The 17,675-nt window shown below is 41.0% G+C and overlaps 1 protein-coding gene across 1 annotated transcript in view; it reads right to left on the reverse strand.

The window, feature by feature from the left end:
• The window catches only part of LOC150089846 (macrophage mannose receptor 1-like), a 96,228-nt gene that overhangs the window by 75,356 nt on the left and 3,197 nt on the right, over window positions 1–17,675 (reverse strand). Inside the window, exon 2 of the mRNA XM_090368856.1 lies at window positions 1,923–2,014. Within this exon, the coding sequence (XP_090224982.1) occupies window positions 1,923–2,014 (92 nt within the window). The remainder of the gene's footprint in view (window positions 1–1,922; window positions 2,015–17,675) is intronic.

Consider the following 17,675-nt stretch of genomic DNA (forward strand, 5'->3'; position numbering starts at 1 on the left):
AAAGATCATCGCTTTCTTTGCCAATTCGGTCATAAATGACTCCCAAATCGAGAAGACTACATTCTGTGCAGATTTTTATTTATATGCAGATTAGATTTCAAGACTTTTATTAATAAGACTTTGAATAGTGGTTATAATAATTTTCTTCCCCATATCATGTCTTTTCTGCCATAGCCGGATGGAAAACACCCGGCTTCGAATCCCGCAATGACGCGAGCAGAAATCTAATCTGCATATAAATAAAACAACCTAGTTAACTAGGTTGTCAGTTTCTGATAAGTTTAGGACAAACTCTAACTGTAGTCCAACCATTTTATTTATTTATTTATTTTTTTTTTTTTTTAATTTGGTAGTTGTTGGCGCATCGGCATCTGTGGCCATATTGCACCTCCCAAGGTTTTTGCAGTACTTTGATCCAAGCCCGAGGCGGGAATCGAACCCGCGACCTTTGGGTTGCCGGGCAGGTACTTTACCCACTCGGCCAGCCCGGTCGGCCAACCATTTTATGGATAGACATCTAAGGGTTCATTTTACCTTCTGTATCCATTTGTAGCCTATCTCTCTCTCTCTCTCCTCTCTCTCCTCTCTCTCTCTCTCTCTCTCTCTCTCTCTCTCTCTCTCTCTCTCTTTTCTTAAGTTGCTGGCACCATTGATTGGGCCTCATTGGTACGAAATTGGTCGCACCCATTTTTTTTGCACTACTGTCTATGGGTGCAAAATTTAGCCCAATAAGGGAAGAAAGAACTGCCATTTTAGGGCCACCCCGAGAGCCAACTGACCTGCCCATTTGTAATATGTTCATAAATTGAGTGTGTCTCTGGGCGATTTGCCTGTTTTGCTGGACGAAAATCTGAGTTTCTTTGGGGGGGGGGGGACTTTGCTATCCACACCAGTGATCGAATAAAAAGCCCTAAAAGTGCCTCGCGTCATTGATGGGATTCGAAGCCGGGTGTTTTCCATCCGGCTATGGCGGAAAAGACACGGTATGGGGAAGAAAATTATTATAACCACTGTGCTACACGCGTCTGCGCGGTAGCACAATGGTATCGTCACCGTCCTCCCCCACACAGGGTGGAAAAGGTTCGGTTCGAATCCCGTCGATAACGCGAGGAACTTTAGTGGGCTTTTTTCACTCCGTGGCTGAGTTAGTCGGTCTCAGGAGTAAATAGCAAGGTTTTTCCCGCAGAAAGTGGGGTTTTTCGTCCAGCAAAACAGGCAAATCGACCAGAGAACACACGCAGTTTACAGACAAAATAAATATATGGGTAGATGTGATCATTTACGGGTGATCCTAATATCATAATAGTTCATCTCCTCGCTGTGTGGGCGGTACTGAGAAATAACAGTTCATCTCCTCGCTGTGTGGCAATATTCTGAGAAGCAATATTTGTGATGATCGCTGCTTCCTGGTTAGCAAAAGGGGGGTGGCAATAAGCAACTAAACAACACACACAGCACAAACATATCTGTAGTTAAATGTGAATTAGATTTCTAACACCGATATCTTATATTTTTAGTCTTGTTTTTTGCCAACCTAGCCGCCCAAAATTCAAATGATAACTGCATTACATTATACAAATCGCACTAAAGTTGTATAAAATGAAGTATACGATGCATAAGGTGAAAACTGTTTTATAACTACAGCGAAACAAATAGGCAGAAAAACTTAAGAGATTCATACAGCAATGAGTTATAGAATGTTGAGTGGAAGCTGGAAATAAATAAAGAATAAAACAGGGGAAGTGATAAACATTTAGAACCAATTTACTGAGTATTTATTGTTGAGCAATAAATAACCAGGAATTTGATATCTTCAAGACAGACACTATTGGGAATTATGAAAATATAAATTGCCAGAAAGAAGCACGTAAAAATATTTAAAACGGAAAGTGTAAAATAATATTTTTAAAAAATGTGTTTACCTTTTCTCCCACATAAAAACAGTGGCTTGTACTATTAGGTGATGGAGTTTCTGAAAATTCGGTAGATTCGAACCAGTAGCTTTCCTGTGAATCTAAAAACTAAACTTTAGCGTAATATCAACTAATTATTGTTGCATTTGTAAACTATACTTTGATATATATAAAGATTACGTAAATAATTATTTTAAGACGAAATTTTATAATAAAGTAATAATTTTACAAATTAACATAAATGTAAAAGGAAATTAGCATGACAGAAGTAAATTTTTCTGAGGGAAAAACTCCTCCTCAGCCCTCATTTGTGAGAAGAAAAACTTGTACTGGTTAAATTCAATTTTCATCGCTGGTTTTTAAGGCATCCATCAATTTGGTCTTCGTTTTCCAGGTGCTCATAATGCAGTAATTTCAATATTTGTGATCTCTCTCTCTCTCTCTCTCTCTCTCTCTCTCTCTCTCTCTCTGGTTTTATGAGAAATCTGAGCATAAATTATATAAACTAAAACGGAAATATTTGAGTAGCGTTTCCATATGTGCAAACAATTATACGAGTTTCCAGCTACGATTAATTCTTGATGAAAATTAATTTTTTATTATTAAACCTATTTATTATACCATGATAAACTGATATGCAACTCCTTCAGACAGCGAAATGGCCAGATTGATGTGTGTGTGAACGAGTTAAATTAAAAGGGGTGATAATTGCAATAACAATCACAAAGCCCAAAGTCAATCAAACTTTATTTAACTAATTGAACCGGATCATTTTCATTAAGCAGTGAGATAAAGATTCCTTACGATTAATACGCTTCAAGATTTCATCATAACAGTCATCAGACGTTTGGGATCTTTTTAATAATAATAGTAAGAATAAGAAGAAAAAAGTGATGAATATCATTACGGATAAAAATAATAAGAATGATCTTACTGAAAAAACTAGTAATGATACCGATCATTGTGCACTGGGAAAAGTTTTCCGTAATGATAGTTATCCTTCCTGAGAAGCACTATTACCAAGAATTGCGTCCAGTAAGCACTATATACAACAGGCACTTCTCTTTCACGAAATAAAGTAAGATATTATTGCTCCCCTTTCAGGAAATTATGTTCATATTATCGATAAGCTAACGATGATGTTATCATAAGCCACGAAAACAGGTAATATGCAAAAAAAAAAAGATTAGTTGAATTAAAAAACAAATAGGGCACCCTCAACCACCGACTCGTCGTGACCACCACCTCCATAGATGGATGATGACGTCGAAAAGAAGTAATAATTAAATTGCATCGAGTGCAGAGCAGGATAAAGTCACTCGCGTTCAGGCCTTAGGCAGAGGGGGCCAGTTCCAAAAGTCGAAAACATTCTCCCGAGGAAGACGGTGTAGCAAATGGCGCTCTCGCCTGGAATGGCTACCACAAAGGAAGGGCAAGATCATCCATCCCAACTAACACTGGAAGTGCTTCCTGTGCAACTTCGCTAGTGACCAACCCATGAAGTGCAGCATCAAAATGAATACGTTCATCATGCAAACATGCTACAAAATAACCAAACTAGAGACCGATATGACAATGTACAGGTCGAGACTACATACCAAGTGATTGGAATGATTCCCGGATGTTTAAGTCACCGAACAGCAATTAGCAGACCAGAAAAGGACCATGGTCAAAAATAACCTGATAGCTCATGTCAAGCAGGATATGAGTGACCAATTACAAACAACAATGAATGAGAACACCATGGAACCAGAGAAGGAAGAGCAAAAAGAAAAAACCCAGAGCAGCTGAAGTGGAAAGAGACCAGGTCATGATATCCAGAATAGAAGACAAATGGAAGAAGGCCCTAGCAGAATTCGAAGGAATGGACCCCACAAAGACCCACATAATACTGAAGCAGAGACCCAATAGAATCCTGTGGAGAGTCACAGAACACCTCCTCAATCGACAAATAATACCACATAGCCTCGACAACAAGGGTGCAACATTGGAGGCCATCCACACAGCCGTATATTGTGCTGCCATAGCAGCCACTAGGATTAATGGAAGATAAACAAGAGATCAACCAGAGAACAAAAGAAAAACCGAAAAAAAAAACAAGGAACCGCCAGCTAGGGAAAGAAGATTTCAGCAGAAGATAAAAGAATTAAGAGTCAAGACAGGCCAATTGAGCCAGTACCAATGAGTTAATAGGAGTTAGAAATTGATTGTAAAAGTGAAAAGCATTCTCAAGAGAGACAGCGTCCACAGCAAACACGAGACCAAAAATCAGAGAATAGCAGAACCCTTAGACACACTCAAGCAGAACCTCCTCACACTCAGCAAGAGACTACGCCGATACAAAGAGAGCTCCCAGAGGAAAATAAACAACCTAATCTTCGATGAAGATTAGGTTGTTTATTGTTAAAGAGCCTTCTACAGGAGTATCGGACAAGACACGAAAGACGGAAACGCACCCGAGCAGAAGACGATTGAGGAGCTCTGGGGCAACATATAGAACAATGAAGTAAGAAATAACAGCCGAGCCCCCTGGATAAAACTAGAACGAAAGAAAATCAAGGACGTACAGGAGATGAGAGAATGAGAGATTCGGGAAGAAGAAGGAGAGTCGATCAGGAAGTTCCACGACTGGCGAACCACAGGAATAGATAACGTCCACAACTACTGGTACAAGAAATCACTTGCACGCAAAAGCACCTAGCAGAGCAGATCACCTGAATGATAAGTCACCCAGAGACAATCTCAGAGTTTCTTACTCAAGGAATCACATATCTGAAGGCGAAAGACCAAGATACAAGAAACCCGGAGAATACATAGTTTACATAGTTCTAAGACGGTTAAACAGAGACTTAACTCCCAGTAACATCAGTATAGACTATTACAGAAGCTGTGGAACAGAAGGAGGAGATCCACCCACGTCTTATGATTTATAAGTTCTGATAAAAAATTAGCATTAGCATTAGCATTAGCATTAGCAGAGGCATATGATGCAAGAAAGCAAGCTTATTCAGCATCAGCCAAAAAAAACAAAAAAAAAAAAAAAAAAAACCCACTCCCATTTCACCCCTCCGTTCGTTCGAAATACCTGTCCAGTTGAGCTTTAAATTTGTTTAGGCTATCAACTTCAACAACCAGTGATGGAAGTCGGTTCCACCAACCAACCACCCGCTGGCCAAAGGCAAATTTCCGCACATCTATCCGACATCCGTCCTTCCTCAATTTGAATTTATGCCCTCTGAGGTGATTATTCTGAGAAAGATGAAGAATCCCATTGGCATTGAGCATGCTCAAACCATTCAAAGCCTTATACACCTCTATCAGATCACCTCGCCGGTGCCTAGTCTCCAGACTCTGTAATTTGCAAAACTTAAGCCTTTCTTCGTAAGAGCAACCCTTTGTTCCATTTACTAATCTTGTTGCCCTTCTCTGTACCCGTTCCAGCAGCTCTACATCCTTCTTGAAATGAGGCCTCCAGACCTGTATACAGTACTCAAGATGTGGCCTTACCATTGCCTTATACAAGGGAATAATCACCTCCTTATCCCTGCTAGAAAAATTCCTGTATATCATTGACAAGACACCATGAGCTGCTCTTGCAGCTCGTCTGCACTGCTCAGAGAACTTCATATCTGCCTGCACAATTACCCCCAGATCCTTTTCATTCTCCACCACTGTCAGTGTAGTACCGCAGAGTTGATACGTTGCTCTGGGGTTACTGTTTCCCATATGCAGCACTTTACATTTGTCGATGTTAAACCTCATTTGCCACCTCTCAGCCCATCTGTTCAACCTGTCCAGATCCTGTTGCAGCAGCATAGCGTCAGTATTGTCCTTAACGACCCTGCCAACCTTTGTATCATCTGCAAACTTGGACATTAAACTTGATATCCCATCATCAATATCATTCATAAACACCGAAAACAACAACGGACCCAACACTGAACCTTGAGGAACTCCACTAATAACATTAGTCCACGTTGAGCAGTGTCCATTGATTACCACTCTCTGTCTTCTGCCACTCAACCATCCCCTTATCCATAGCAGCAATTTGCCTCCAATGCCACACTGCTCCAATTTGTGCAGCAGTCTTCCATGTGCAACAGTATCAAAAGCCTTTCTAAGATCCAAATATATAATATCAAAGTTATTCGCTGCATCCAGTTCTTTTGTGACTACATCATAGTATCCAATCAAATTGGTCAGGCAAGACCTGCCCTTAACAAAACCATGCTGCGTCTGAGCTATAACTGAATTCTTGTCTAGATGATCCTGCAGTGCTTCTTTAACCAGTGCCTCCATTAATTTACCTGGAACAGAAGTTAAACTAACAGGTCTATAATTACTTGTGTCAGCCTTTGAACCTCCTTTGTGAATTGGGGTCACATTTGCACATCTCCAGTCCATAGGTACCTCCCCTGAGTCCAAGGAAGCTCTCATAATTATGGCTAAGGGTTTGCTTACTTCCTTTGCTGCCTCCTTTAATATAACTGGATAGATCCCATCCACCCCAGGTGCCTTTTTTATGTTTATCCTCAACAATCTCTCCTCCACTTTCCTCTCAGTTATTACAAAATCATCCAGCTCACTGCCAATGTTTACTTTACCTACATCATTCTCCTTCCTGAATAACTCCTCATGCGTGAATGTAGATGCAAAATACTCGTTTAGATTGTTAGCCACCTGAGCAGGATCCTCAACTGTTGAACCATCAATATCCAGTGGACCAATCTGATTCATCCCTTTCCTTTTCGAGTTCAAGTATGTAAAGAACTCTTTTCTGTTTTTCTTTGCATCCTTTGCCAAGGATTTTTCATAGTCTGCCTTTGCCTGCCTAATCTCCTTTGTGACTTGGTTACAGACCAACTTATATCTATCATAGGCTTATGCAAACTCATGCACTATGACTAAAACAGTCGATGCATACCTTAAAAAAAAACAAATAATAATAAATAAAATAGCTAATCAACTGGTATATCCTTTGGTTACTCAAGAAACTCAAGCATTCAGTAATAATGATATGTACGAAATCTTTTACATCTTTTACTTTACAAATAACCAGCTTTCATTAAATTGACTGTTTTGACGGCTACTGTTATTTTTATTTATTTATTCAGTTTTAATCCCCTATACATTGTTTTCGCTAAAAGACACCATTATTTGATTTCCACGAAGTAAAAAAAAAAAAAAAAAAAAAATACACATACACACAAGTTCCTCTCGTTTATAATGTACTTGACACTTGGCCTTTTCCATATTATGTGGACAGACTGTGATCGTGACCACTGCTCTAGCCACGAGAAGTATCGTTATTATAGATAAGAGATAATCTCGTTTTTCTACTCCTCCCCTTTATTTTTTTCACAACCTCGCCTACATTCAAAGTTCTTTGTGGGTACATTCACCAAAGAAAGCATAATTAAATTCTCTCTAATAGCGAAAGATGTTTCGGTTTTCGATATTCGAACTACTAAAGTAGTTCAATAATCAAAATATCATTTTAAAAAATATGCTCGTTCTAATAATTATATAAATTTTATTGCCATTAATAAGAAACGCCACTCGTGTTTTGTTTCTAAACTGCTTTTAGGCTTTACCGAAGCTATAGAGCTAATCTACAAAACTCAACAAGTAACACATTGTACGCAGCGCCGTGAAATGTGAAAACGTATATCAAAGTAGTCATCATGCTATTTTTGCTATACATCCTCTCCTTTTCCCGTTAGGAGAAGTTGAGCCACACTCTTTGTTACCGGCAATGTTTCCTGCACACTGTGGCGGCATTACTTCCTCACCATTTATTTCTTCATTCACTTGACTTTTCCATTACGTTACGTTCTTTGTTTACTCATTAGGTTTGGAACATTCAGTAGATGGCGTTCTGATGCAGGATTTGTGCTCTACTGTGTATAGATTTTTGTCTTATTATTATTTTTTTTTTTTTTTCAAAAGCTTGAGGAAACACCTTTATTGAATATGAGGAGCACTGATGTTCCGCAGAACGTCACTTGAAAAACACTGATTTAGGCTGATTTTTGTGCTAATCAGACATCACTAAGCGGTCAGAAATTTTGATTATTAAATTTTGTTATGAAAAAAAAAAAATTGGTTAATTCTTGCAGTGAAAAGGTTCGAAAGGTTTACGAATTCCCTGTTTCTTATCCATAGGGAATTCATCAGGAGGAGATCAATTGATTCCGCTTCAGAAAGATGAATAGGAGAAATTATAAACTGTAAAATAAATCAACAGGATGGAGTTCACTCTTCAAATAAATAATCATCTATAATCATCTTCAAATAAATAATCATCTATAATCATCTTCATTTAAATAATCATCTATATGTGTCCAATTTTGTCTTTTATCCCAAACTGAACAGTAATGAACTGCAAGGCATCTGTCACATAATCCCGGAAATAAACACTTAAAAATTGAGTGACAAAAAATACATAATTATACAATAGAATTACTTGTGTTTTATAAAAAAAAAAGAAACCTACTATCATTTCGTTTATCTCGAAATAGAGGTAAACCGTTCTTTTCTGTAATCTTAAATTTTCTGGGAAAAAAAAATTGTTGAAGAATTATACACTCATCCTTCAATGAAATAAGAATAGCGCTTTCACTCTTTCGGAAAACGGCCTTAATCCACCAAGATATAGACACCGTGAAATAGCAAAGACTATTTGAAGTATGGCTTGCACGACTCTTATAGAACAGCTCTTTTTACCGAAGCTATAGAGCTAACAGGTTGTAAACAGGTTGCAAGGAAGGCCCATGGTGTCCTATCGATGATCTATCGAACTTTTGCAAGTAGAGATAGAGACATGATAATCCCATTATATAAGGCTTTTGTTAGACCACACTTGGAATACTGTGTTCAAGTGTGGAGACCGCACCTAAAGAAAGATCGAGCTTCTTGAAAGAGTGCAAAGACGGGTAACTCTCCTCATTTGTAGGTCAGGGCAAACTACTTTTTGCCCTGACCTACAAGATAGTAAAATTCGAGGACGACACCCCATGGGCCGCAGTCACGGTCAGAAATCGGATATTACCGTGTCCAAAATCACACAGCTTTGCACAGCCTGGGCTGCATGTACCCGCATCACCACAGCTCTGGGGCCATTTTATGTTATTGTCCTCTACTGTCGCCCGGGCGAAGACATCACCTTCGCCACAAGATACCTCCATCTGGCTGCTGACATCCTTCCCAACGCTAAAATTATAGTTGGTGCATATGTGAACTGCCGGTCACCAATGTGCCATAGTCACACGCCAGACAGACATGGCACCAGAAACGGAACTAGACTGGAAGAGTTCCTTGCAAATGCAACGCTAACAGTGTTAAACCAACCAAACAATTTGCCCACATTCGTAATACACTGTGGGAGGCCACCGTATATGTCTCCTTGGCTTCCAGGAACATCGCTAATAATACTACCGACTGGTCCGTCCAAGAGGCCTGGACAACGTCCGATCATCGAGCCATTACGTTCCAACTCAACAGATCACTGACTAGGGTACCTGCAGCTAGACAAACCACTCACAGATATGCCATTTCCAAAGCAAATTGGGAACTCTTCCAAACTTTAAAAACCAGCATACAACAGAGACAGAGGAAGCTTGAGCGCCTCGAAGATCTAGATCACCTCCAAAGCAAGATAACAGAGATCATACCGCACACAAGCGACATCGCTATTAAAAAAGAAAAATCCAACCCCTGGGGCTGTGCTCTGGTGGAACCTAGAACTGCAGCGACGACTCCGGAAAGAAGCACAAACCTTTCAGCGGACCAGGCGCTCGTGGCCGACGGCGGAGGTCGAAGTACTCTGACAACGCTACAACGAAGCAAGGAACACTTACACAGCCGAAATCAGAAGCTGTAAGCAGCAAACTTGGGAGCGCCTTGTCTCCACTATGGGAAACGAGAACCCCTGGGGAATAGTCTACAAACTGACCACGAATATACTCCGCGGAGGGGAAGTTATTGCCGCCACCATATTGATACAAGGAGGCATGTCCACAACCTGGGAGCAGACCATTTCCAATATCCTGAACACAGTATTCCACCCGGCTACAACCGGCGACAACAGAGCAGATCCATCTCTGCTTAGAAAATGAAAGCTATCAAACATCAACGACAGAACCTCACTTCACAGTGGAGGAGCTCAACAGTGCTGCCACCCTCATCAGGAAAAATAAATGCCCTGGACCGGACCTTTTGGAGCTCGAAATCATCAAAAAGACAGTAGTGTGTCCCAAAACTCTTGCTCAACCTCTTCGACCTCTGTCTTCACTCTGGCACCTTCCCGACCTCATGGAAGAAAGCAAACGTCAAACTAATTCTGAAAAATCCGACCAAACCACCACACCTCCCAGACTCGTACAGACAGATCGTACTTCTCACATTTGCAAGTAACTCAAACGCCTCCTCTATGGACGAATACAGCAATATTATGACAGGGCTGCCCTGGCCTCACCCAACCAATCGGCTTCAGGCAGGGTCGCTCAGCCGTGGACGCCTTAACGAACCTACAAGAACAAGTAAGAAGATACACCAAGAAGTATTTCCTCGTGATTGCTGTGGACTTTGCTGGGGCGTTCGACTCACTTTGGTGGCCGAGCGTCTTGGCAAGGTTTCGGGTTGCTGGGATCCCAGACAACCTCTACAGCATCAAGAGCTACCTCACAAACAGATCCATCAGGATTGTTGCTCCCTATGGGACCCTTTCCAAGAATACATTTCGCGGCTGTCCACAGGGTCCGGTCCGTGGACCACCACTGTGGAACGTAGTAATGATCTATGGCTCTTCCTAGTCATAGACCTTGATAGGTAAAATCACAGGCCTTTGCTGACGACCTCATACTAACAGCGCCAGCGGACTCAAGGGTACAACTGGAGACATTGGCAAACCGGGCTCTGTCCACCCTTCAGGAATGGGCAAAGCAAAATCAACTTAGAATATCCCCTGCAAAGACAAACTCCATCCTGCTCAAGGGGTGTCTCAACCTCAGGCGGCCTCTGCAAATCAAAATTGACCAGAAAACAATTAAATTCTCAAAGCAGCTAAAGTACCTAGGCGTGATCCTAGATCCGAACCTATCATTTCAGAACCACCTGAAATACTTGTGCACAAAAGTCGGATGGTACACTGCATTGGTTGCCAGAGTCACTCGCAGAGACTGGGCCATAGACAGACGGGTGCTATGTCTTTTCTATAAAACCATCTTCACCCCAATAATCACGTATGCATCTGGAGCGTGGTATCATAAAGCCACAACTGTTGTAAATAAACGAATCATTGACTCGATTCACCGATCAATCCGTCTGACCATTACTCGAGCTTGCAGCACAGTGAGCACGCATGCCCTGCAGGTCCTTGCTGTGTCCTTCCACTGGACTTAGAGGTCATTCAATGGGGACTCACGCACCACCTGGAGAAGGGTATCCCACAGACATCTTTGGGATTCACCACCGACATCACCAATAGCTAGACTATGGAGAAGATAAAGCTGCATGCTCACCTGCTACAGGTGTGGCAGGATAGATGTGGGTCGCCTTCCCTATTGACCCCATATTTCTACCTTTCCCCCCAGTCTTCAGTCTTCCCCCCTTGCTCTTCCTATACAACACAGCATATGCCCACACGACAAAATCTAAATATACTTCCAAATTCTGAAAGCCAAATCTCGCACCAATTTCGGCGTAAATCCTATTAGCGAACTACCCCACGGAGAAGGGGAAAAAAAGATAAAAACTTTATTTTTTTTAGGCCCTAGCCACTGAAATCTCAGGAAATTAGGTGGCAGGGCCTGCCAGAGTATACAAAAATTTACTGGGTACCTGGTCTGCCTCCACAGGACGTAAGTGGGGTAACGTTCGGTCTCAGTAGGGGTCTAGCGGCTAAATGGCCGAAGGAACAACGATACACAACATAATGCTTCCATACCCCATATATACACTTTTAAATATCTGGCCTAGACAGTGATCTGTTACACCCACAATGAAAACTACATGGAGATGGGGGAAACCCCTGGTGCCGTTTGACACGAATACACTTTACACTTCCCCTGCCGACCCATCTCTTAGCCTGGTGAGGCATGGGCCTGCCTCACTGACCACCTGGGGTCGCCTTCTCTATCGTCCCCATACTTCTGCCTTTCACCCCCCAGTCTTCAGCCTCCCCCCACTCTACCTGTATATCCTATCCATGGCAGGGGGAGATAACTTTTCTTCGTCTCCCCCACCTGCCATCCAAACTTCCCTCTGATTTGGCATGGGCATGCCACACTGCTTAGCAGGGGTCATCTCCTCTATCGACCCCTTACTTCTACTTCTATCCCCCCAGTCTTCAGCCATATAGCCCACACGTCTAAATTTAATAATAACAAAATTTTGCCCGACCTGTTAGGCCTTTTAACACATCTCTCTCTTTAGCGTTCAACCCCAACCAGCGATTTCCTAACAGCAATATCATTAAGAATTAATGTCGAATGCGTGGATTTTTTTTTTAGGTCCTAGCCCCTGAAACCCCAGGAAATTAGGTCGCAGGACTTGCCAGAGCAACTTGTCGCGTTCTGGACACACCCAGCTAGCCTCCACGTGGCGAGGTATGGGCAAAGTCGGTCCCCACTAGGGGCCTGGCGTCCAATAAGCAGGACAAACAATGGACACAACACATCACACTGCAGAGACACGGCCCACACACTTTCAAGTCTCTGGCTTGACAGTGTACAGTACTGTCCTCGATACAGCGAATACACGCGGAGATGGGAGAAATCCCAGGGGCCGTCCGACACGAACAACCTTATACAGTAATTTTAATGGACTTACTAGGATTAACTACTTGATAGGAATTATTTGATCTATGCTTGCCACTTCAGAAGTAGCACTACAAAAACAAATTATTATGTAAGGTAGCTTCGAAAAGGATTAATAACTTAATGTTGTGAAATACTGCTCGAGCGAATATAAAATGACTCGTAGTTAATTTAAAACTATTAAAATTTCTAAACCTAAAGACAGTACGTATTTAATTAATGTAAAATAAAATTATAATCTTATATATGAAATACAGTACAATTGAAAATTCACTCCTTGTACTTTAACTGTAGAATGCTTTGTATGATACCTAACAGATAGAACTTTGTATAATACCTTACTGGACAATTAAAATGAATGTACATGAGATAGTCCTTTATGAATGTATTGAAAATAAGTGCATGGAAACTTGCTATAAATTTCTACCCTTGACCTACTGTTATGATATTAACGACGTCAGCTTAATCTTTTGTTAACATCAGGATCATCTAAAGCCTAGACCGATTTAATTTTCTATAATAACCTGAACTTAATTTAAACTGATAACCTTCAATAGACAACTATCTTCTGATTTAATGCTACCTAATGTTTCTTATTAAAGAAACTATTGAATATTTCTTATTAAAGAAACTGTTGAATGAATACAGATATGTATGACTAACGTTTATCTGTATAGTCTTTCTCTGAAGCTATGACACTAAGCTCCCAGTTTTTTTTTTGTTTTTTTTTGTTTTTTTTTTTGTCTCATAATCTGAGACTGTACGTGTCGTAACTACAGGAACTGGCCCACCTTCCCGTGGTGTTGACGAGTACTCAGAAGCAGCTTTCCAGGAGATTGCTACTTCTGGGTTAGCAAAGCGGCCAGAACAACACAACACAACATGCACTAATCACACAAACATAACACTACGACACGACTGGCCCATTTTACAAAAAGTCTGTAAAAATTACAGCGAAACGAGGCGGAATTAAATCGATGTTCTAGAAGCTGCCATTACAAAAAGCGCATATGTCCACACATGTCCCTCTCATCTCTCATAAAAGGCAACTAAAAAATGGGAGTTAAAAAATAAAGCTATTTTTACTCTATGTTGTACCATTTTCGCTAAGGATTAGTTAAGGCCTTGTTGCTACACAACAGGTTTATCCGCAGACCACGATGCCATTGCTACCACCAGCCGTTCTAATTCACATTTTTTTCTTCACAGATATACAATACAGATAGAATTGCGCCAAATGAAGTAGGGTTCATCAAATCTAAAACCTTCTTGAAATGGTGAGTAGCCTACTCACGCTGTCCCACGCTGTTCCACGCAGCATTATCGACACCTCTCTTATAACCCCAGCTGATGCGGGGAAGGAGGTAAAACTCTATTTCATGTAACCTCACACAATCTTCCTTTTTTTCCGCTATGAATGCACTGCTGATAACGTACAAATACGTTGAAAGGTAGGAAAACACGACGGACAGTTAAAAATCAATATCAACTTTTAGGTTCTTTTTATTACAAAAAACTATTTTAATATTTATTGTCCTTAAGATTCTTTGAACGGTTGGATTGAACTGTAGGCCAAAGTTTGGGCATTCCTATCATAGAAAGACTTACACTTGAATTGAGTCATCAAATTATTAGCATTAGCATTAGCATTAGTAGAGGCATATGATGCAAGAAAGCAAGCTTATTCAGCATCAGCCAAAAAAAAAAAAAAAAAAACCCTCTCCCATTTCACCCCTCCGTTCGTTCGAAATACCTGTCCAGTTGAGCTTTAAATTTGTTTAGGCTATCAACTTCAACAACAAGTGATGGAAGTCGGTTCCACCAACCAACCACCCGCTGGCCAAAGGCAAATTTCCGCACATCTATCCGACATCCGTCCTTCCTCAATTTGAATTTATGCCCTCTGAGGTGATTATTCTGAGAAAGATGAAGAATCCCATTGGCATTGAGCATGCTCAAACCATTCAAAGCCTTATACACCTCTATCAGATCAACTCGCCGATGCCTAGTCTCCAGACTCTGTAATTTGCAAAACTTAAGCCTTTCTTCGTAAGAGCAACCCTTTGTTCCATTTACTAATCTTGTTGCCCTTCTCTGTACCCGTTCCAGCAGCTCTACATCCTTCTTGAAATGAGGCCTCCAGACCTGTATACAGTACTCAAGATGTGGCCTAACCATTGCCTTATACAAGGGAATAATCACCTCCTTATCCCTGCTAGAAAAATTCCTGTATATCATTGACAATACTCCATGAGCTACTCTTGCAGCTCGTCTGCACTGCTCAGAGAACTTCATATCTGCCTGCACAATTACCCCCAGGTCCTTTTCATTCTCCACCACTGTCAGTGTAGTACCGCAGAGTTGATACATTGCTCTGGGGTTACTGTTATCCATATGTAGTACTTTACATTTGTCAATGTTAAACTTCATTTGCCACCTCTCAGCCCATCTGTTCAACCTTTCCAGATCCTGTTGCAGCAGCATAGCGTCAGTAGTGTCCTTAACGACCCTGCCAACCTTTGTATCATCTGCAAACTTAGACATTAAACTTGATATCCCATCATCAATATCATTCATAAACACCGAAAACAACAATGGACCCAACACTGAACCTTGAGGAACTCCACTAATAACATTAGTCCACGTTGAGCAGTGTCCATTGATTACCACTCTCTGTCTTCTGCCACTCAACCATCCCCTTATCCATAGCAGCAATTTGCCTCCAATGCCACACTGCTCCAATTTGTGCAGCAGTCTTCCATGTGCAACAGTATCAAAAGCCTTTCTAAGATCCAAATATATAATATCAAAGTTATTCCCTGCATCCAGTTCTTTTGTGACTACATCATAGTATCCAATCAAATTGGTCAGGCAAGACCTGCCCTTAACAAAACCATGCTGCGTCTGAGCTATAACTGAATTCTTGTCTAGATGATCCTGCAGTGCTTCTTTAACCAGTGCCTCCATTAATTTACCTGGAACAGAAGTTAAACTAACAGGTCTATAATTACTTGTGTCAGCCTTTGATCCTCCTTTGTGAATTGGGGTTAGATTTGCACATCTCCAGTCTATGGGTACCTCCCCTGAGTCCAAAGAAGCTCTCATAATTATGGCTAGGGGTTTGCATACTTCCTTTGCTGCCTCCTTTAATATAACTGGATAAATCCCATCCACCCCAGGTGCCTTTTTTATGTTTATCCTCAACAATCTCTCCTCCACTTTCCTCTCAGTTATTACAAAGTCATCCAGCTCACTGCCAATGTTTACATTACCTACATCATTCTCCTTCCTGAATAACTCCTCATGCGGGAATGTAGATGCAAAATACTCGTTTAGATTGTTAGCCACCTGAGCAGGATCCTCAACTGTTGAACCATCAATATCCAGTGGACCAATCTGATTCATCCCTTTCCTTTTCGAGTTTAAATAGGTAAAGAACTCTTTTCTGTTTTTCTTTGCATCCTTTGCCAAGGATTTTTCGTAGTCTGCCTTTGCCTGCCTAATCTCCTTTGTGACTTGGTTACAGACCAACTTATATCTATCATAGGCTTCCATGTCACCCATTAATTTGTATGTATCCCATGCATTTTTCTTCTCTGCCACATGTCTCATTAGTCCATCTGACAACCATTTAGGCCTAAACCTTGAACAATATTTCTTAGTTGGTATGTAAAGCCTGGTAGCCACCAAGATTAGTTCCTTGAATGCTTCCCATTTTGAGTTTGCTGTTGGTAACATCATCAGTTGGTCCCACTGTATAGAATTTAAATACTGTCTCAGACCATCATAGTCGCCTTTACGAAAACAAAAACCCTTCCCTTTACCTCTGATGGTAGTTACCTCCTTGAGTAAATCCCACTTCAACACACTGTGATCACTGCCACCTAGTGGTTCATTTATCTGCAGGTTCTTAATGCATTAACAATAACTAGAGCATGCTGTACAGTAGTATCGCGGTCCTGCAAGTATCATAATCGTCATTATGATATATGGTCCGGCTACTAGCCTTCTTCTGCTGAAATATAATCAAATTCACCCTTGATTAAAATGTACTATCTACACTCAAAACTCTCTAGAATCTCGGTATTCATATCAGGGTAGTGGAAGAAAGAACAACGTGGCGCTCAAACAACTGCAGGATTGAACGCTAACCGACGTGCTCAAAATTTCGGTAGAAAAAACTAAATGTATCCTACCGAAAGGAAACCTAAATATAAGATGAACCATCAGTGATTAAAAAAATAGGTGATACTTCAATTCACATGGTCCAAGAATTGAAATACTTAGGCATAATTCTAGACTCCAAATTAACATTCTATCCACACTTGACATACTTGGCTAAAAAAAGTACAAAACTATGCCGGAATGATTGCCAGAATCAGCCGAGCCGATTGGGGTCTCAAGCGCAGAACTCTGGAATTCATTTACCGAGCAGTGTTTTTACCTGTAATCTCCTATGGTGCTGGCGTATGGTTCCATCGCACAGCCATAGTTGGAAACAGAGCAAAATTAAATATCATTCAAAGAACAATCTCATTAACAATAACTAGAGCATGCTGTACAGTAGTATCGCGGTCCTGCAAGTTTTGGCAGGTACACTACCACTGCACCTTGAAACTGCAGGTGGCTTTTCCATAGATTAGCCCAAAACCAATAGTATGCTCCAGGACTTTATACCACATTTCTGTCGACATGTCATGGATCCCTTAAAGCTAAATTACACTCTTTGGGACTGGCCGATTACCCCCACTGTACCTGTGGCGAAAGTGAGGATTGGGCACACGTTCTTATATGATTGTGTAATCTATGAAAATCAACGTAGACAGTTAATCACAGAAATTGCACCGCTTACTAGGGGCTAAGAACACCAATTCATCATGGAGGAGACCTTTTACAAGGCCTTCACTAAATATGCTCAAAACATTTTTGAAATCCGCCGAAACTT

The sequence above is a fragment of the Mastigoproctus giganteus genome, chromosome 2 (genome assembly GCF_048544385.1).
Source record: "Mastigoproctus giganteus isolate SK-2022 chromosome 2, ASM4854438v1, whole genome shotgun sequence".
Lineage (NCBI taxonomy): Eukaryota > Metazoa > Arthropoda > Arachnida > Uropygi > Thelyphonidae > Mastigoproctus > Mastigoproctus giganteus.